Below are 20,924 nucleotides of genomic sequence, written 5' to 3' on the forward strand. Positions count from 1 at the left end.
CTATACCTCGTTAATTGTTAGTTTCTTTTTTCTCAAAAAGGTCTTGGATTTTTACTTCTTAGTTAAATCCTTGAAACTCTTTCAAATTAAGTTAATCATGAAACATAGATACATCTTTATAATCTTTCACACACTTCTTTTTGGTAAGTATGTCTTCGTAAAGTCTCGTGCATACTTCCTGACAACTATAACTTGTAATCACCAAACAAAGCAAAGTAATGAACCTTGTTTGAAGCATTTTTTTCATGCCGGGGCTGAATAAAAAGCCCTTTATCCCATGTTTTAGAGGTGGCTGCAAACATAGAGAAATGGTTAGTACTACAGTTGTTCTCTAACTCAACCAATAAAACATAAGTATGACATCACACTAATAAAGATATTTCTCTTGCCATGATTAGCTAACTCCAATAAATGAAAAGATAAAAGGGGCAAAAAAAAATTATCACAACAGCAAATGCTTGGAAATGGACATGTTAAATGATGCTATCAGTTCTAGAGAAACTCTTTGCACATTATTTACCAGCACTACTTTATTAAAATCTTACAAGTTAGAGTTCAAATAAGCCCATAACTTAGTTCATATTCATGTTAAGGTTATTGCCAAATATTTGGGTAATTGGTGGGGGTAGGGAATTACTTGGTGGGGGTTTTATTCCTGTTATGATTCCGTATTCAGTGTTCCATGTTTATTACGAATCTGTGTGCTTTCCTCTGCTTTCCTCTGTTTTATATTCCTTATGGGTGCCGTATTTATGTTATGTAATCTGCTTCTGTGCTTTACTATGTGTTTGTGTGGTATCTCGTGCCTTGAGCCGGGGGTCTTTCGGAAACAGCCTTTCTACTTCATCAGAGATAGAGGTATGGACTGCGTACATCTTACCCCCCCAGACCCCACTAGGTGGGAATACACTGGGTTTGTTGTTGTTGTTGGTTTTCAAGTCAAATGCAGGAATTATCCGGTGGATAACTCCTTTTTTCCCTTGCAAGAAAAATTCAAATGCAGGTTGCCACAAATTCTAAGGATCAGAATAATTTAAGCATCTAACGTTGTGAGCAAACCTTTTACCTATTTTAGGTAAACAAACCATGCTTATCACCATGACATAAGGGGTTGTAATGTTTCCTGGTTGATTTTTGCTTCCGGGGATAAGCAATATCGGGATTATTAGTCCCACTATTTCAATCCATTTTGTATGCGATGAACCAAACATTCATCAAAGAAAGTATGTGCACTTTTTTTTAATCAAGTAATAAGATTTTATTTAGCAAATGGGCAAAAAATTACCCATATACAATAAGTATACCAATAAGTTAAAAAACTCACAAAAAGATATGTGTTTTTACAAACAAAACCCAATCTTCTGTAGCTACTGGAATCTCGTGGGTGCACAAAAAATAAATCAGGGAAAAGAGGCTAATCCTCAAGTGTACAAAATCAAGAGATTATTAATCCAGTATTACAGTCCTTGCAAATCCCCGCATGACTTCTCTTACGAAACCCCCCCCCCACACCAAACACACACACACACACACAAGTGTTTGATGCCCATAAGTCATACGATGAACTAACAGATTGCAACTAGGAATTTTATTCTCATCTTGTTCAATGCAAAAACATAAAGGTCACGATGAAGTTCTCCCCATTAAGCTGAGGAGGAAAACAAGCAATGCTTACGGAGAGCTCGGCTAGCAACAAACAAGAGAGAGCGAGTAGGGGATTCTTAGCACACTCAAGGCTTTCATAAATTTCTTTAGGTTTAGGTGACTTGATCAACTTTTTCTTTTCGACCAACTCCAACCAACTAAGAATTACTTAATCCTATGTAATATCTTACATTTTCCAACAGAAGCCTAACATATCTTTGTCTAAATCTAGAACATGTTCTATCTTCTGCTTGTGCAGGCAATCATAGTACAAGGAAACCAGGATAAAGGACAGATTACATACCAATGAAGTCCACTGTGATACGAAATATCTGCATTGTATTCATGGAACTGTTGATATGATGCCTACCAGGCTTTGTTGCAAGGAAAGCCAATATTATAGAGATTAGAAACCCATTCAAGCAATCATGGGCATAGATTGAACTCCTTTTCCGAGACCACACCTATAGATATGCAACTGATGTAATATTCTGACTAAGAAGAGCAAGCTATTAGACTATATTAGTTCCTTAAAACAAAATTTGGCATACTTTTAGCAGTATCAAAGCTTCCCCCAATTCTTTCCATCCAGAGAAAGTTCTTTTGACAAACTCTGCATTATCCTCGAGAAACAAATCCTCCAATATACTATTATTGTACCTTGGTGTTGCTTGTATAGCATCTCCTAGAAAAGGAAATAAGTGCAATCATTGTTAAGAAGCAATTCAATATGAGCAAAGGAGCTTGACAAAATATCTAAATATATAAACCTTCTTTGAGAGTATGGATATTGTTTCGCTCCAGGCGAAGTTTAGTTGCACTGAACAAAGATGTTGCCGTAGGAATTATCCTCGCAACAAATTCAGCATTTCCAGTAAGCTTAACAGCTTCAACAACAGAAGAACATCAAGTCAGTTAAATAAACTGAAACTTGCAGTAGACGCCAGAAAACTTTACCCACAAAGAAGCAAGAGAAGTAGGGAAGATAGTCTGACTCGACCTGGATAGATAAGTAATATAGGTTTCCGAGCCTCATTTTGGAAACTAGACCACTTTACAGCTTTGACTAACAGAGATTTTGTCAGCTGCTCCTTGACTTTGCAGAGATAAAGGAATCTTTTGGCATGGTATCGATAATTTAGGTAATCTTTTTCATAAAAGCACTCCTGCCAAAAGGAACAGATCAGAAGAAAAACAAGATATGCCACAACAAGAAACTAATAAGAGTAACACATCATGAATCTGGTCATTTACCATAAGACCGGCATGATCATTTTGCCCAAATCAATTTGGTTCCAAATATTTACACATAAGGTATGATTTTTACATCATTCATTCAGCATACCAATGAATGAGCTTTCACCTATGACAGATCCCATGCACAAAAACTTAAAATTCCATCACAACTATAAAACTATCATTCTATGTGTGTTTCCCAGGCCACTTTTCATCCAGTAAGATAAGCCGTCGACCATGATTCATTCATCAAGTAAAACTTCTTCCAATTCCTCCACATCCACAGTTTGGAATTTAGAAGGCACGTATTGTGTATAATAGAAGCTATACAGGGAATATGGGAAACAGATAGCTTGCTTTATTCCTCATGTTCCCTGCTTTGCTGTTAACCCAATTCTTGGATGAAGTCAGACCAAGTAGAGCAGTTTCTGATTTCAAGGGATTGACTGTTTTGCAATTAAAACTTTCACATTTTTTTTTTTTAAATTAACTTTCTCACATTTCCATAGCTTATAAATCCTGCACCATTACAGACTAAGAAAGAGTTGAAAATTTAAAGCTTTGAGCATTTCAAACAATGTGAAATTTTCCTCTTTACATAACAAGCTTCTTATATTATCACGTAACCAATTTTAACTTAGCATCAAACTGAAAAGTAAATAAATTACAACATAATACAATACATATAAAGTATTGCTTTAAGACACTTTGAGATTATAGCTTTCTGGAGGAAAATAAATGGCGCACCTTTGGCAAGTGAAGAAAAAGATCCACATTTAGATCGTGTTTGGTAACACACTGTATAGAATAACTCCCACGAATTTCTAAAGACTTCGGATTCTTAAACGTGAATTCCACCTTATCCGCATTGATGTCTCTAACAAAACCTGGAGCCAAGTTGGCCGTAACCTGCCAAAAAATAATTCCACAAATTTTAAAAAGGTAAGTGAAGAATTGGAGTCAACTAGTAACTCGGCATAATTTAGAATTCCTTGAATAAGTAAAAAAACTCACCACTAGAGGTTAATACAAGATTTAAAGTCTTACCTCATCCACTACCATTTTGTGTCAGTGTGTCTTTTTTTTTTATTTTTATTCCCATTAGTGAATGAGACATAGTATGCTGTATGCATACATAATTTTAAATTGTTCAAACTATAGGTCACAACAGCAGGGCCAGAATTTTTACAAGTATACAAAATACAAAGAAGTAAACACACGAGGAAGCCGAAGGATATGCGTAACAACTACCTTTAACATTGTATAAACAGTGTAATATTTATGAAGCATTAAGAAAGAGATTGACCTGGTGCTCAGGGATCTTATCAATTGCTTTTTTAATGGCGGAGACGAAATTGTCGACAGTTGCAGTGGTTTCAGGAGAGTATTCGAGCTGAACCTCCTTCAACAACTCCCTAACCTTGAAGCTCATGGAGTCCATGTAACTTAATGTATCCGACGCCATTGCTCTTAACAATATCCAAGCTCAAATTTCTAACTATTTCGCGAAAGAACAACAGGCGTCTAAAACCCTGCTAAAACCCCCAAACGGAACAAAGACGGATCAATTTCTCTTGGACAAAAAAGTGCCTTAAAAATTGGGCCCATCAAAGACAGATTTTATAGGTCCAGGAGTTCAAGTATATAACAGTTGCCTATTAAAGAGTTTGCACAAATGACCACTTTAAGACCATTATTTAACGGGCAAACAACGTACATCCCCGTCAGTTTGAATTTTGATTATAAAATTTTTTTAGTAATATTTTAGATAATTATTCAAAAATTTTAATGTTGAATTTATCGAAATATATAATTAGCTTCTTATACATTCAATAAAAAAAAAATATTTTTTTCTTTATAAAAATAAATAATTAGCTTCCGATATTTTTTTCTACTTTTGGATTTATCAAGATACATAATACATCCAGCGAAAATACAGTTTTTCCTTTATAGAAATACATAATTAGATTCTGATATATTCTTTCCCATTTTGAGTCTCTCGAGATACATAATTAGCTCTTGATACATTCAACGAAGATACATAATTAGTTAAAATTTTTGTAATTACTTTATTAGGGTAGAAATTTGTATAAGTTTATGTTATTGTTCCTTATTTAAATTTGCTTGCAAAAGAAAGAATTCATTCAATTACTTTTCAAACTAAAAATTTAATTCATTGGGCTAGCAGAATTAGTAAAACTTTCTTTTTCATGAATGCTCTGATTTTACTCTCGACCCTATTTTACTATGCATTAAATGCTTATAAGTTTCAACTTTCGTTGGCTCTTCAGAAGCAAAATTCTATTAATATAAGGTGAAATGTGCTTAGTTTAATATTATAAGTACTAAAATATAGTTTGTCAATAAATAAAGGATCAAATTGTAATTTTCGTTTACGCGATTTTACAATTACAGAGAGCGAGACAAATGCCAGTTTTGTTGTGGAGATATACAAAGAAGAATGATAAAAGCGGTAATGGTTATTAACGGCCTCGGCAAACCTCGCCTCTCCAAATTTTACGAATTCCAGGTTTGTCCCTCCCTCATATTTATCTTTTTTCCATTTGCACCCGAGGGAGTGGATAAAGTAGTTAATAGCCGTGAGGTATCGGTTCAAATTACAGCGACAAAAAAAATAAAATAAAGCCATTAGGTATTCTTCTCGGTATCTTGTGAAATTAGTCTACGTGCGGGAAAGGTGGCCTTACACTGCGTTAATCAAATAAAATTTAACTTTTTTTTCAATTTCTAAGATCTATCTTTGTTTCAATTTTGTGCTGAATTTCTCAATTTTAATTCAACAAAGTTTTTGAATTTTGTTGGATGAGATTGGAATTAGCCAGCGGAGAAGCAACAGGAGCTCATACGCCATGTTTACGCAGGTTAAAAAAAAAAACCACAGAATTCGATTAAACTGAGGTTTCTGGTTTAGTTGAATGTTGGCTGTTGGATGAGTTTGTGATTTTTGTTTCTTTTTGGATTTCGTTTTTCAGTCTTAAGCGGCAGGCCTGACAATGTGAGCAATTTTATTCGGAGCTTAGGAACAGTTTTCGGTCCGGTAATTACTTGATTGTCTCCTTGTTTATTCTTCGCTCTTTGTAGCAGTTTTGTTCACATTTACCTGCCCACTTTGAACTTCGCATGTCTCTTAAGAAACAATGATTAATGTGAGTGTTTTACTATTCCCATGTCTCTTACAGCCTGTTTGGATGGTGGTTTGCCATGGTTTCATAATGTATGGTACAGTATGGTATGGTACGGTATGGTTTGTACCATGTTTGGATTGATGGTATGGTATTGTATGTCAACGGGTAATTTTACTAAAATACCCCTACTTGTTATAAATTTTCAATGAGGGTATTGATGACGTCGTTTTCTCTGTCAGCTACGTTGAGCTCATCGACCCACCTCCTTCTTCCACTTCCCACCGTCCCCGTCGTGGTCGGCCTCGCAAAATACCTATACCTATATCTATTCTACCCGAAAATTCTAACCCCGAAAATGGAAAAACCCTAAAACGCGTCAATGGGGTAGCAGCGTCTCTTATTTCTTCTGTGGATACTACTATGTTAAATGCTAGGGTGGTGCCGGAGATGGATGCTGTAGTGAAGAAGAGAGTTAAGTTGAAGAAGAGAGTATATAAGGTTAAGAAGAGTAAAAGGGTATAATGGGTTTTAATAAAATTATATAAGGGCAAAGTTGGAAAAAAAAAGGGAGAACCATGCCACACCACCAAATTGGTGGTTCAAGAAATTGCCTCATTCCATGGTTATCAAACCATGGAATAGTAACATACCATACCACCATTTTTAGAAAACCATAGAAACAAACATGGGATGGTAACCATACCATGGCAAATCACCATCCAAACAGGCTGTTAAGAAACAATGATTAATATGAGTGTTTTACTATAATATCTATGCTAACACCCATACTAATTGATGTTTTGGAGAATAAGCGATTAATGTTAAGGATAAAACATGAAAAAATATGTTTTCCTCTGGATATGCTAAAAGTGAAAATGTATTTTTAGTATAGTGGACAAGTAAAAATGAACGGAGAGTAGTATTTCTTCCAATATTTGCTATACGGATTATGTAATTATCCTTCACCAACTCTATCTACTGCTTGTACTGGATTTGCTCTGTTTGGAAATTATATAGATTGTATATGTCTAACAATCTACCATCAGAAAATAGTACATAACTCTATGATCTTAGGAGCTGAGGATTTTCAATATATATATATACTAAGGACACTTTGTCTAGATAGAATGCTTTGATTCTGCGCAAATTCTTGAAAAGACAAACGTGAAACTTTAGAAATTTTGATTTCTCTACCCTCACCTTTGGTTTCTTTGTTTTATGTTAGTTATCCTCTTCGATCAAGTGAGTAGTTACATACATGTAGAAAACTTACTCTCAACTGAATTGTAAGATATTATCTAATTAATATTGATTAGAGCCGGAAAAAATAACGGACTAAAATAGGACAAGTGCATTCCCATAAGTCCGATCACTTATTCAACCATTTACATGCTACACTGCTTTAAATGGTTGTGTACTCTTTTGTGACTTAAATCAAGAAGAGTAATTTATGCTCACACGTTTGGAGAATAAAGAGTAAATTATTATAATAGCTATTACTATATCTTTTCCAGGATACAAGGCTCGTGTATAAGCACTATGCTACCTTATATTTCGTTTTTCTATTTGATAACTCTGAGAATGAGTTGGCCATGCTCGACTTAATACAAGGTACTTGTTTCCACTATTTACCTAGTTTCATTGTGGGGAAAACACATTTTTAAGTTCATGTTTAAGTTAGTCTCCTTAATTATGCTGCAAGAATGCCATGTATGGTAAATTTTAGTAATTGATAATAGAAAGAGAATGATGGAACTCAAGGTGGCAGACCAAGACCGGTTAAATAATAGGTGAAACAAACTCGAAATAGGGAATGTGCAATAAGATTGATGAATAGAGTTCTTTTTTTCTCTTGTTCTTGAAGGAATAATTTGTCCCCAACTAGCAATGGAGAGAAAGATAAGATACTCGCATCATGGTTTATTTATTATTAACACTTGCAATGATATTGCACAATTTTTTTGATATTACATACACCAATAGCAAATGAGTCTCAATTTTCTGGGATGGTTTCAATTCATAAGTGGATAATTGCTTCTTCAAAGTTTCTATTTAATATTAAAAATAAAGTTCAGCAAAGAATGATTTCACTTCATGATATATTGTTCCAAGTGTTTCTTTCCCTGTATGTCCGGCATCCCGTAATCTATTCAGTTTAAAGATTCTGCTCTGTGTTCCTCACCATAGTATTTTACCATTTTCTCATGTAGTAATGGGTCAACATGGATTCTTCTTGATCTTCTGGTATAGTTTTTTCCACTTGTAAGGTGCTATTTATGTGTTCGTAGCACCTTGTATCATGTCTAGTAGCTGTTGCTGATATTTGAATAGCATTACTTCAATGGTTTGTTCATCTGAGCTCTTGTTGATGATGTTATCCTCGTCATATCAGTTTTTGTGGAAACACTGGACAAATGCTTCAAAAGTGTATGCGAGCTTGATGTAGTATTCAATTATAGCAAGGTAGAGTACTGCACTAACTTCTATTTGTTGTATTTATGTACTTATCTTTTGAGACATAAATATTCGTATCTAGACCAATTTGGATACATCGGTGGAATATATCATTAGTAGGTCTCAGAAATCAACTTCTCTTTTTCTCTGTTCTAATAGTTGTAGAATCCACATGCTCCCTCGACAACGAACTCTGATCATTACATGAGATGCTAAAAGTGGACTCCTATTTTCCAGAGAATTCCACTATTTCCAATATTCGCCACCATTGCAACTTTTAACTGTTATAACTTACAATTAACATATGGTCACTTATTTAACATATGTAATTAATGCTTCTAAAACTCTACTAAAAGCTTGGAGGCATTTGCAATGTGCAGCAAGCTTATCCTATGCAGTAATTTCAAGTGCTATTTCTCTTGCCTTTTGGGGTATCAGTCTGCATAGCTTTTGTGTCTAATGGATGATTTTGTCTTCTGCAGATGCATACCATTCTAGATGAAATAATTTTAGGTGGTCAAGTGCTAGAAACAGATTCTGTTGAAGTTATGAGAGCAGTTGAAGAGATTTCAAAGTTTGTCTCTCGTTCTCTCCCTCCTCTCTCTCTCTCTCTCCTGTACACACAAGCACACATGAATGGGACATCTGTGTATAACTTCACAGTTATCTTATTGTTAATTTTTTCAATTCCAGCTTTGTGTGCAAGACTTGTAAATTGTTTTAGAGAATAATTCTTATTTAATTGCAGGTTAGAGTCAACTACAAGTGCTGGCACAATGATCAACAAATCTATTCCGTCTTGGTGGGCTAGATAGCGCATGGTTCCTCTGTACATTACCATATCTTATTGTGTTGAAAATGTTTGGGGAAAAAAAAAAGAACTATATCATTGTATTTATACTTTCAGTGTGGCATGTTAAGTGACTTCTCAATTCGTAATCATAGCTGTATATACCCTTCTCTGAGTTATCCCTTTTTCTATTAGGGTCTTTCACTGTTAGTTGTAAAAGCCAAGCTGAAAGACTGATTGAGTTTATACTCCAGTAAAATACCTGCCTTGTATGTTGAAACTTGATTAGCTAATGTGAGCTGATTGAGTTTATACTCCAGTAAAATACCTGCCTTGTATGTTGAAACTTGATTAGCTAATGTGAGCAATCCGTTTAATGAACTAAGGGAACAGCTATATCTGCTCCCAAAAAGGCTTTTCCACACCTTATAATAGTACAAGTGTAGAAAAGGTTTAAGTTGACACTGCTATCCTCTATTTTCTGTGTGGGGATAATGGTGGTGTTTGGATTAGTTTGGATTAGTTTCTATGCATCTTGACTAGTCCAGTGGGTTCATCTATAAGAGGAGAATACATCATATAGGTTTTTTATGTTGGGATTTGAATCCAGATCTTCATTGCTAATTTATCTAGTTATCAATGTTCTCAAAGGTGCAAAAATTGATCTTATCAAAAGAAAGCCGGAGAAAGTTTGTGATTGCTCATTTGCTCTCTGTCAGTTCTTTCTACATGCGTGATGCCTTTGAATTATTTCCTGTTCCCTGCATGCATTATTCTTTACATTGAATTGAAGGAATCCACTCATTCTGAAGATTCTTCAGTCGAAGAGATTTGCACTAGTGATCCTCCAAACCGACTTCAATCTTCAATGGACCTTCGAAACTCTTACGCAACATATTTGCAATAAAAGGAGGTGAACTTTCTATTTGGCTACAACGTCAGCATGTTTTAGATTAGAGGTCCTTATTAATGGTGTCATGAAAATTGGGAAGAAAACTAACATGTGCCATTGAGTTCTTTGTTAAAAAAAAAAAAAAAAAAAAAAAAAAAAAACAGATTAACTAATATTTAACATATTGAACTGTCAAAACGAATCACAATAAAAAAAGTTGTTCCTGCCAAGAAAGTAACTTCATGATTTCTTAAAGTCCTCAATGACAACATGTGCAGCATTGCGTCCTGGGGCGCCTATTACTCCACCACCGGGATGTGTCCCGCTGCCACACAGGTATAGGCCTTCAATTGGAGTTCGATAATTTGACCTGCATTTCAACGTTCAGATAATAGCAAAAACGGTGATTTTATGGACTTGAGTCCTGCAAGGATGTCAAAAGCGGTTCAAAACAATTACCATCCTTTTACTGGCCGCATTAAAAACAATGAATCTAATCCCATGGATCCGTGGAATATATTGCCTCCTGAAAAGACACAACGCTAGCACATTACCATTTGCTATATTAGTTTGCACGGATTATAAAGCATGCTCCAGCTTATAGTAGCTCATCCTCATAACTAGACTAATCCACAAATTTCTTAAACTACACTCGGATAAAGCAAACATCAGGTTTTGTATTATCTCCCAAGATCTTGTAGTATGCTGGTAGCTTGTAACCTACAGTGGATGAAACGCTGATGTTCAACGAGAAACAAGTCAGGAAGTTGATCATAAAACGCCAGTTAACAGGAAGATTAAGCATTGAACCTGATTAAACTCCTACATGATGGATATACTCTTTAGTACAGTTGTTGAACTACAAAAAAGTTCGCCAATATTGTGGCAACTTAAAGGACAATAATGCCTTGAGGAGATTTTCTATACTGGGGCTGGGTGTGCAGTTTAATTCTATAAACGGATTGAACTCACATCTGAATCCATTTAAAAGCACAGAAGTTCATTAGTAACCTACACTTACATTTCATTTGAAAGGAGAATTACTCAATAAAGTGCCATTAAAATGTTATACATATGTTAGGTGATTCCAACTTCACTTATCGCTGAATATTGGAACACTGAACAATTAGCTACTTAATAAGACACTTCAAATAGTCTATTCTTCTAGATTGCAATGGGCTAAAATGTTTAATTTATCTACTTAAGCATTATTGACGCTCAGCATAATAAATGGTACAATCTTGACAAGTTCAAAATTTTAGCATTGAATATTATACTCAATGGTACTACAATTTTAGCAAGTTTTAATAAAAATACTGGGAACACTCAAAAGATTTCCAAGCTATGGACATGAGGATAACTTAAATTTGTGTATGATCCAGAGAACTTGTATTCAGTACCCTTAAGAACTGAAATCACCTTTCATCTTTCATTGACAGGTGTCTTATCTTTAAATTTATCAAATAACCACTAATGAAGGACAGAAAAGCTATAACTGATCAAGAGGATAGCAGTGGTGCACCTGTCAAACCAATCACTCTTTCAAGGTCTGGAGGAGTCAACATATCATACCCAATAATTGATGAGCTAAATCCAGGAGCATATTCATCTATCATGCTAAAGCATCTCTGGGCGAATGATTCCTACAGTAATAATTTTTTATTAATCACAAACATGAAACATGTGATGTATAAAGATGGAATCAAGTTGGATCCAGAAGTTCGAGAACAAATCTGAAAGGGATCAAAGTTAATAAGTGAAGAACTCGTACTCACGCTAAGAAAAAGGAACAGAAACAGGTAACTTGAAAAAGTGGGTGAAAGAATGTAATTCAGGGATACTTAACTCTATATACAGGATTTTCCCAGCTGCCATCAGAGGGTTTATAAGGTGTGTACTGGATGAATAAACCAATCACATGCTTTCCTAGGTAAAACAATAATGAATATCTGTAAGTTCTAGCATTGATCGAAAACCACAGGGATACAAGAGAAACAAGAGGATATCATAATACTATGTGTTTATTGTGTTTTACTTTGTCATGTTTGCACATTGAGAATACGTAAAACCCCTATGTAGTTTTAGAAACCCAGTATTTGGACACCTCAATCAAACAGTGTTAACTCATTTTCCTCCAAAAGCTTGTGCATATTGTTCAAAATACCATTGTTCTAAACATAAGACTATTTTTGTCAACTTAGACAAAGTCATCATCACAGAGCAGTTTTTTTATTGTTTCTGTAGCTTCAGATTTTGTATAAAGATTTCTGTCTTCACTAGTTTCATGTTGAATTGGTTTTAAATTTCTTATCTAGGCTTTATCTGAGAAGACATAAAATCAGGTGTAGCTACATCACAAGCTCATGTTTCTACGATCTTAATCTGTATTTACTTGAATGATGCTATAATAATTTGACATGGGGTTCATCCAGATGAAGGAAAAATTTTGGACAAGAAAATGGAAATCAAAGAGTTCAACCGAGGGGGGGGGGCCGGGGATGGGGGGGGGGGAGGTGCAAATGCTCCACCAGTGAAGTTAACCCTAATTGACTTTAGCCTTCCATGAACATTCAGGGGGTTAAGAGCTTGCCTAACCTCTAGATCGTAGAATTCATAACTGTTGATAAAAAACTTAATACCACCATAGAAATTCATAAAACAGTTTATGATCAAACAAACAATGAATCAACACATTAGGAAGCAAACTTGAGTACCAGATGGAGAGATTGTCTTGTCAAAGACAGTTGGAATTGTCATCTCAATTATGGGCCGTCGAGATGGTAAGCCATTTTCAGCATCCTGTGCAGCACTGTGCATCTCTTCTATACTAAAAAAGCACCAGAATTATACCGTCATTTTTGGATTAAAAAGACAATCGAAATAACAACTTTATAAAGTACAGGAAAGGCAAGAATGATGATACCTATAATAATTTGTTTAATGTCAGCATCAGAAAGATGGTTTGTGACGGACCTTCTTGTTATGTGTTTTAAAAACTCAAAAATTATCACTATTAGAATATGAATAGAAAAATATTATTGACTTGTTGTCTCTAAATTATTACATTGAGACCCTATTTATAGACACTACATTCTAGAATATGAATAGAAATAATATATTGAATTCTAACAATCACTATCAGATTTGACGGATCATTTTAGTGCTATACATGTAATATGAATTTCTTTCTCCAACCCCCACCAACTCTTGACATGCTATCTCAGGCGTTTCGGCAAGATTGCACACCACGATGAAAATAAACCAGTAAAGCAAGAATGGAAGGTGAGCACAATGTATCTTAGACCTTCTGTATCATAAGTGTCACAAGAGCTGGCTCGGTCATACAAGATAACATTATATGTTTGAGCCAAACAAGATGCACAATCAATCAACTAAGCCTCAATATTACATCAATCTTCTAAATCAATTCCACTCAATTCTGGCATTTTCTATTCACCGGTAAACAACTCAAACTTAAAACACAAAAGACCAACAAATGGGATAAATGAATTCTTTGTGTATCCTCATCGTATCATATATCTATATATTTTAAGATACATCGCATTCTTGGGTTTATGAAAGGGTAGGAACTAACTCGTATCCTTCTTTATTCGTGCATGGGTTACATAGATGAATCAACTCATGCAAATCAGAAGAAGAATGAATCTGAAATGGATAAATGAATACCTCTCTGGCCCTATGTGAATGGTACCACTATGTTGTGGACCAGCATCTGGATGACTTAAATTGCAGCAATGGAACTGTGGCAATTTGTCAACAGCCAAATTGATTTTTGTGGTAGCCTGTTCCAATAAACAATGATCCCTTCAAATTTCAGGTACAAAAGATTAACAACCAAATATGAAATGTTTAGCCTGAACTGCAGCACTGAAAATTGTGGTAATATTTTGACGGTCAATTTGATTTTATTAGTAGTCTGTTCCAGAATCAAAATCCCCTAAAATTTCAGGTGCCAAACATGAACAACCAAAGCTATCCAATATACTGACCACAACAAGAGATTAGACTTTATCACATAATGTTTAGAGCCTAAACATTAATCAATATTAACCTTTGTAGAGCAAGAAGAATGTTGCAATAAAAACAACCTAAACCTTTCAGGATTGAGCCATTTATATGCAACAAGTAAACAGACTCGGACATGAACCTTACGAGGAAATTGAGTTAGGAACTTATATAACATGTACATGACCATCAAGCATCTCTCTAAGAATGCTTAGCTTAAGGTTATATCAAGCTGGAAAGATCATATATTCCTGTTAAGGCATAATTATAAATGTAAAGTCTTAGTTGGTTCCTTGAAATCATAAAAGGAAGGATTGAACGCTAAGCCGCTGTCAGTTTAAAGAAAGTTTAAGATGTGCCAGTACAAAATGCTGTATTGCTGTATTAGGACTAATTACTAAAAAGAACAGTTAAGAATGGTCCTGTAGTGTCAAAAGATATAGGAACCATAGGTTAATTAAACACCCCGCAGCCAAAAAAAAAAAAAAAAAAAACACATGTTCAAAGGGAATCTCATGCCTGTAAATTAAATCCTGAGTACTGTTGTAGGATTCATACGAAGAACTTGCAAGAGAAAGAAATGGATAGTGAAAGAAGAAACATGAGATGCAGCCCAAACTGCCAACTCTGAGATCCTTCAATCAGGGATTCTTGAATTGAAGCAGTTATGAAGCCAATATCAACGAAAAGAAGAAAGAAGAATGGTTTGACATCTCCTGTTCTGACTCTGGACAAGAACCAATATTTCAACACATAAGCACGGTATAGCGACACTTCTATCTACAGTCAGAACCTGTATCTTTATGCAGAATTCAATTATTTACTTACGCAATTTGTTTGATAAGTAAAGGGTATTTAAGAAGACAATTGGCATAGGATGAATCAGGATATAACAGCTGAATCTTAGAATAATCAATGATAATAATACTTTATATGCAAGCTTACAGAGCGATAATCAGAGCACTTGATAGCATTATGAAAATCATGAGGAAGCACATCATCTGGCACAAGATCCTGGGTTGTGTGAGAAGCATAGTCAGAGGACACTGTTAAAATTGAATTCCATTTCTCTGATACTTCTGTAATAATATGCCACTCTACTAGCCTAAATTTGTTCAAATAAAAGAAGAGGAACAAAATTTTACCATGAAAGTTTTGAATGGTGTTGCATTTGATAAAACAAAAGATGAATGCAATATAGTTCCGTCAGCCAGCAACACCTAAAAAATTCCATCCAATTTGCAACATCAAGATCAACTTTGACCTAGAAAAAAAGGTACACTATTGGAAAGACGACTTAGTGAAACTAACCCCATGCACTCTACCCGTGTCTTCAATCATCAATTTCGAGACCTACATGACAAAAGAGAACTTCCTTCAGAAAACACAACTTCAAACACAATCAAGGAAAGAGCTAATATGTTTTGAAACTGTGAAAATATAAGAGAAAATTTATTAGCTTGTTCGTGTGCTGAGTCTAGGGATACATAGATCATTGTAGGTTATCATTCTCTATGCTAATAGATAAGCAAATGTTCAACAGCTAGATACGGAACTCCCTGAGAAATCTTATAGAATATTCTATAGTATGTGGCTCACTCAAGTTCACTAAATTTAGAACATGTGATCTAGAAACATATTCTCTTACTATTCAAGAAAAATAATCAATGTTACTAAACATTAAATAGTTAATAAATAATCGTTAATCAAATCTTTCTACAGCTATTTAGAAGATAGAAATTAAAATTTAGGAGAATGTAACTTCTAAAATCCGAGAATTATGAACAGAAACCAAGAGCAACGTAAAGAGTTGATAGACAAAAGTATACTGGTATGGATATTTCCCATTTAAAGATAGAATTGAAGTCACAGCATTGGAAAAAAATTACTGAGCAGAAGTAGGATTACAGAAAGTGGGTTGATGAAGGTTCACAGCAAGTTGGATGTTGAGAACCTAGGAATCACAAGTCTCATATAAAAGTCTTCTACTGATGCCGAACATATCATGTCTTTTAGAAGCTGCAAGATGTATCTACACTTCTTCAAGTTTATTTTTCACTTCCATGGTATTCATTTCACGTGTTAAGGTAAATTACGTGAAAAGGGACTAGATGCAATTTTTCAGAAAGAAGTGAAGGGGAGAGGAAATTTTAGAAATATCAAGTAAAATATTATTCATGATTTTCTTAGAACTTCCCAAGGTGAAAACAAAAAGAATATAAAGATAAACAATAGGAACCAACAAAAAGTAAAGAAATCAACTCCTCCGCTGACCAGCCCCCAAAAAGAAAAGCAAATTTACCAAGAAAGAATCTAAAGCTCTAGATATATTTTAGATAATCAAAAGCAAATAACTCTGAGCCGAAACACTTGCAGTGAATGCATAACGGGACATAAGCATACTTCAGCATTTGTCAATATGGTTGCACCAGCCTCCTTTGCAGCAGCAGCTATAGCTGATGACACAGAGCCCATTCCCCCTTCAACATATCTACATGTAAAAACAGCTGTCAAGCATTTCTATGCTCAGTAAGAGAGAACAACATGGTATAACCACCCAGTCAATTTAAGAAAGGCAATTTTGGATTTGAAACAAAAACAGCATCATCAAAAATATTTTGAGTGCATAAGTTCATAATGATTTTGAAAGATTGATTATGAAGATACAAGCAAATATGTCCCATTTCTCTAAATAGTCAAGATGTATGGAGTGATAGTTCAAATGTTTGGGCTCACATAAAGCCTCCTTCTTGGGGATTAAGGAAGATGTAAATGAGGGATACCAAGCATAGTGCAGTAAATGGGCACCATACAAAGGAAAAGGGAAAGAACAGTTTACTGCTTTCACTTAAGCTACAATAAGCAGCTAAATTCATTAGACGTAACTACTTGCTAGTAAGACTAATTCGGAAAACTGAAAAATCTGAAAGTTAGTCAAGGGACTTTTTTCAAAGGTTGAAAGTTAGTAGAGGCTCTTACATTTAAAAAGATTGAAAACAAAGAAAAGATCCCTTTTTCCAAGAAAGAAAATGAAATAGAACTCTTCATTAGTTCATTGTGTATATCATTAAATATTGGAGCATTTAAAGCAACTACTCTAAAGCAGAATCCTTCAAACAAATGAAACAACTGATTTTACAAAAATGCAGAAGTATTTAAAAATTTGCAGAATGCTAATCCTGCATCTACGTTGTATACGTACGACCAAATACCGCGATCACCATCAGATTCTCCCATCACGTGATGTAGCAATACATATCCACTTCCAGGTGTATGAACGCCTGCCTATGAATTTAAAAATAAGTTGACAGATAAACAGGAAAAAGAGCGAGGAGTGGAGTAAATATGAAGCAGACTGAAACTGACATGATAAAGAATATTAATCAAAATTTCATTGAACTGACATTTGTCCATGACACAACCAGGATACAATAAATCGATGAGAATGTGAAGAATGAAAAAACCCAGGTAGACTATACGAATCTGGTTTTCTTTCCTGCCTGACTAGAGACTAACAAGATCTCAATTCTACATGTTCTCAGTTAAAACTTCAGACTGGTCCAAGAGATACTCAAGCCTGCTACTTCATGCAGATGGAGAACTCGTAGTAAGGGTATCGCGGATAAATGCATATAACTGAAAAGAAATTTTCAAACCATGGGCCATCTGAAACGTCTAATATTTGCATAAAAGACATGACTAAACGTGATCCCATAACTACACACATATTTCGCTTAAGACATCCAACCATTTTCACTAAATAGATAGTAATGCAGAATAGCTAAATTTTACTTTTGGGCGATCTCCAATCATATTGGTGGATCCTAGATATACAATACAACTCTTCATAGATACAAACAATGTACAAAGCAATTGACTGCTCCTCCATGCATCATTCGACGCATTCTGAGAACAATGCATATGAAAAAACTTACCGTGCTTCCTATCACTGCATCAGTTGCAAGAGTTGCTTTCAGAACCTCTGTCTGTAATATGTTACGCACACAGAATTAGTAAGCTAGTGACTCCAGAAGGGAAGACATTAAGATGTTCGAGAATTCTTTGAAGTGTACTTTGAGGAATGTAACAAAATTATTCACTCTTTAGAAGAACACATTTGATGACAAGAATTACAAAGCATAAAAACACATAGTAGCAGCTTCCAGTACATCTACACGATTAATTACTACATACACCAGAAAAAAGTGATTTCTAACTGCTAAATTCTTGATCATTTTATGTCGAACTTGGAGAATTTTATTTTGAATTTTAGTGAGACATACCATTCACGCTTCTCCCCCCCCAAACACATTCCACTTCATCAAAAAAGACATTTATAATCGACTGAGGAAAGAATAATTCTAGCCCACTCCATTAAAGACAGATGGAGCTACTTCTGATCTTGTTAAGACGAGCTGTGACGAAACAAAAGCCAAAATGATAAAGGAAACAATTGAAACGAAAGAACTGGAACAATAGAAACCAAGAGAAAACGCTACACTACAATGTTAACTACCATTCAGAATTAGAAGCTTATTAGAACTCACTCATCTTAGGTTTCCAACACTATCTAAGGACAAAACAATATTCGATAAAATTAATGATAGAAAGCATTGATCGGGTCATAATCTTGAACATTGAGACAACTTTATATATCAAACAGGATTATTTTAAGTTGACTGACAGAGCAAGGAAAGAAAACTAATGCTAGTAAAAAATTAACAACCTCAAACCAGTTATTCAAAACTTTCGAAGCTGGGGCGAGTAAAAGGTCCATCAAGTCCCTGAAAAGTTCAGTGGAAACAAGTAAACAAGGATGGATTATGACAGCTGAAGTCAAGAATTCGTACTATTTTGAAGTAGATGTTGCCCTAGTTTGTCCAATTGATTACAATAAGTTTGGCAAAAATAATGCAAACAGGACCATCCAGAACATCTTACACTAGGTCCTTTTGTCCCAAGTGGACTGCTCGGCGAAGAAAATTAGCCCAAAAGGCTGAATTTTGCAATTTGTGCTTCATACGAGTATTGAGATTTGAAGAGCCTTGTAGAGTTTCTGGTGTAGGCAAATCCAGAAGTGGGTCCATAAACTCGCAGAACTTGTCTAGTTGACTCTCATACCTATGAAGGTGACACTTGGTAACTCAAAATTTAAAATATGACAATAATAGATAGATGATGAGCAGAAAAAACTAATATATGAATTCTCATACAGAGTTTAGGTATCTAAGCGAGCTCAATCCTCAAATTCCTAAATTATCATCTAGTCCCATGCCTGGATACTTTGGCACGGAACTTATCTTTTCTGGGTTTAAGCTAAGATGGGAAACACCCTTGGGTTCTCCTCCTTCTTGAATAGGCCAATCTTTCTGTTAATAAGGATATCTGTATTGGTGAAAGTGTCAAGAACTACAGACACATTAAACTTCATTATAAAAGAACGGTGAACCTGATTCCAATGATTTGGACGCACGCTACCCGCCATATCCATTTCCCAATCATAGTCATAATCCGAGCTTCACCAAACCATTCTAAATGAAGATATGAGTTAATTCACCATAAAAGCTCGTAAACCTATCTATCTCTCCTCCATGTTATAGTCTAGTTTACACTAGCACAGTTGCATTTAAATCACCTAAACAAAATTAAATACTTTTTCGACACAATGAATTACTCAAGGTCCAACTCTCGTATAGTAATCGTCGTTATATAACAAGCTAACTCTTAAAAAGCACAAGCTAAATTACAGCAAACAAAGTTACCAGAAATTGTCATTGAAATTGAAGTAACCACCAGTACAAACAAAAAAATTACTAAACCTTGAGTAGGCATCAGCATCAGATTTTGAAAACTTTGAAATCTCAGAATAATTAAGCTCCTTGTCCGGACCAAGCAGAAGATAGCGTCCGTCACGACAAGGCGTGAATGATGAAGGACTCCTCTTCAATAGCTTCAATCCATGTCTCTTCAGCTCCAATTCTCTATTAATCACAACGCATTTCCAATAATTGAATTTAAAAAAAATAATAATCAAGACTAACAAATCAAATGATAGTAATAATTAGGTCTCACTTGATAACGCAGGGTCTAAGGAGGCTTTGTAGATAACTACAACGAGAAAACTTGAAGCCAGGAATGAGTTCTTCAGTGACAGCAGCACCGCCAATGAGGTGGCGCCTCTCGAGAACGGCAACGGAGAGACCGGAACGAGCGAGATATGCTGCAGCTGTCAGGCCGTTATGGCCACCGCCGATGATCAAAGCATCCCATTTCTTCTCTTTTGCAGTTGAACTGCTGCTAAATTTTCGGAATTGTTTCCACATTTTTTTGGCCTAATATCTGATTTTCACAATAGTAACTGTTTGAAGAGGCAGAGGCAGTAGGGAATCTATATACCAAGCTTCATCACTGGTTACTCTGCTATTTAAATTGAAGCTTGTGAAGGCTCGTTTGGCCGTTTCCCTCCTTTGTCTTGTTTTGTATATTACATGTATAATATATGTATATTTTTACTTTTACTTTACTCCCTCCTTTTAAAAATAAATGACCTATATTAACTAGTCATAAAGTTTAAGAAAATAAATAAATTTTTGAATTTTGTGACCTTAAATTAAAGTTTTGTTAAATATACCAAAATATCTTTTAATCTTGTAATTCTAAACATGTCACGTGGAATGTTGAAATTAAAGTATTGTCGAAAAAAGGAAAGAGATCATTCTTTTTTAAATAGATTAAA

The 20,924-nt window shown here is 35.0% G+C and overlaps 3 protein-coding genes across 5 annotated transcripts in view; 1 reads left to right on the forward strand and 2 right to left on the reverse strand.

The window, feature by feature from the left end:
- LOC107859965 (nucleolar protein 6) overlaps positions 1-4,477 on the reverse strand; it is a 32,045-nt gene extending 27,568 nt beyond the window's left edge. For both annotated transcript variants that reach the window (XM_047407223.1, XM_016705137.2), the window contains exons 1-7: positions 4,187-4,477; positions 3,628-3,789; positions 2,645-2,810; positions 2,415-2,531; positions 2,196-2,329; positions 1,949-2,108; positions 225-292 (exon numbers count right to left, since the gene is read on the reverse strand). In XM_047407223.1, coding sequence (XP_047263179.1) covers positions 225-292; positions 1,949-2,108; positions 2,196-2,329; positions 2,415-2,531; positions 2,645-2,810; positions 3,628-3,789; positions 4,187-4,345 — 966 coding nt within the window. In that variant the 5' untranslated portion in view covers positions 4,346-4,477. The remainder of the gene's footprint in view (positions 1-224; positions 293-1,948; positions 2,109-2,195; positions 2,330-2,414; positions 2,532-2,644; positions 2,811-3,627; positions 3,790-4,186) is intronic.
- A 747-nt stretch (positions 4,478-5,224) lies between these two features.
- On the forward strand, positions 5,225-9,449 carry LOC107859964 (AP-3 complex subunit sigma). Its single transcript, XM_016705135.2, has 7 exons — positions 5,225-5,410; positions 5,720-5,762; positions 5,874-5,938; positions 7,541-7,637; positions 8,419-8,489; positions 8,963-9,054; positions 9,229-9,449. The coding sequence occupies exons 1-7, from the start codon at positions 5,342-5,344 to the stop codon at positions 9,293-9,295; spliced, it is 504 nt and encodes a 167-aa protein (XP_016560621.1). The 5' UTR covers positions 5,225-5,341; the 3' UTR covers positions 9,296-9,449.
- An 863-nt stretch (positions 9,450-10,312) lies between these two features.
- Positions 10,313-20,666, reverse strand: LOC107859963 (pyridine nucleotide-disulfide oxidoreductase domain-containing protein 2). Of its 2 annotated transcripts, XM_016705133.2 has the most exons (16): positions 20,261-20,665; positions 20,008-20,169; positions 19,130-19,309; positions 18,915-18,972; positions 18,124-18,174; positions 17,391-17,473; positions 16,592-16,679; positions 15,500-15,541; positions 15,334-15,408; positions 15,134-15,202; positions 13,850-13,965; positions 12,877-12,989; positions 12,009-12,088; positions 11,685-11,805; positions 10,622-10,688; positions 10,313-10,532 (listed from the first exon to the last, which is right to left on the reverse strand). In XM_016705133.2, the coding sequence occupies exons 1-16, from the start codon at positions 20,509-20,511 to the stop codon at positions 10,403-10,405; spliced, it is 1,686 nt and encodes a 561-aa protein (XP_016560619.1). In that variant the 5' UTR covers positions 20,512-20,665; the 3' UTR covers positions 10,313-10,402. The 2 variants fall into 2 exon arrangements, with proteins under 2 accessions (XP_016560619.1, XP_016560620.1); XM_016705134.2 differs by lacking the exon at positions 19,130-19,309 and having other exon boundaries at positions 20,261-20,666.
- Between the last annotated feature and the right edge of the window lie 258 nt (positions 20,667-20,924).

This window comes from Capsicum annuum, chromosome 2, assembly GCF_002878395.1.
Source record: "Capsicum annuum cultivar UCD-10X-F1 chromosome 2, UCD10Xv1.1, whole genome shotgun sequence".
NCBI classification, from domain to species: Eukaryota; Viridiplantae; Streptophyta; class Magnoliopsida; order Solanales; family Solanaceae; genus Capsicum; species Capsicum annuum.

What these genes read in the sequence shown, in the direction of transcription:
- LOC107859964 (XM_016705135.2), top strand. Translation starts at nt 5,342, where the DNA reads ATGATAAAAGCGGTAATGGTTATTAACGGCCTCGGCAAACCTCGCCTC. An exon ending in CATACGCCATGTTTACGCAG is followed by an intron (nt 5,763 to 5,873) that starts GTTAAAAAAAAA and finishes TTCGTTTTTCAG; the next exon opens with TCTTAAGCGGCAGGCCTGAC. An exon ending in GCAGTTGAAGAGATTTCAAA is followed by an intron (nt 9,055 to 9,228) that starts GTTTGTCTCTCG and finishes ATTTAATTGCAG; the next exon opens with GTTAGAGTCAACTACAAGTG.
- LOC107859963 (XM_016705133.2), bottom strand. Translation starts at nt 20,511, where the DNA reads ATGTGGAAACAATTCCGAAAATTTAGCAGCAGTTCAACTGCAAAAGAG. An exon ending in TTTTGAATAACTGGTTTGAG is followed by an intron (nt 18,175 to 18,914) that starts GTTGTTAATTTT and finishes AACATATTACAG; the next exon opens with ACAGAGGTTCTGAAAGCAAC. An exon ending in ATTCACATAGGGCCAGAGAG is followed by an intron (nt 12,990 to 13,849) that starts GTATTCATTTAT and finishes GTGCTTTTTTAG; the next exon opens with TATAGAAGAGATGCACAGTG.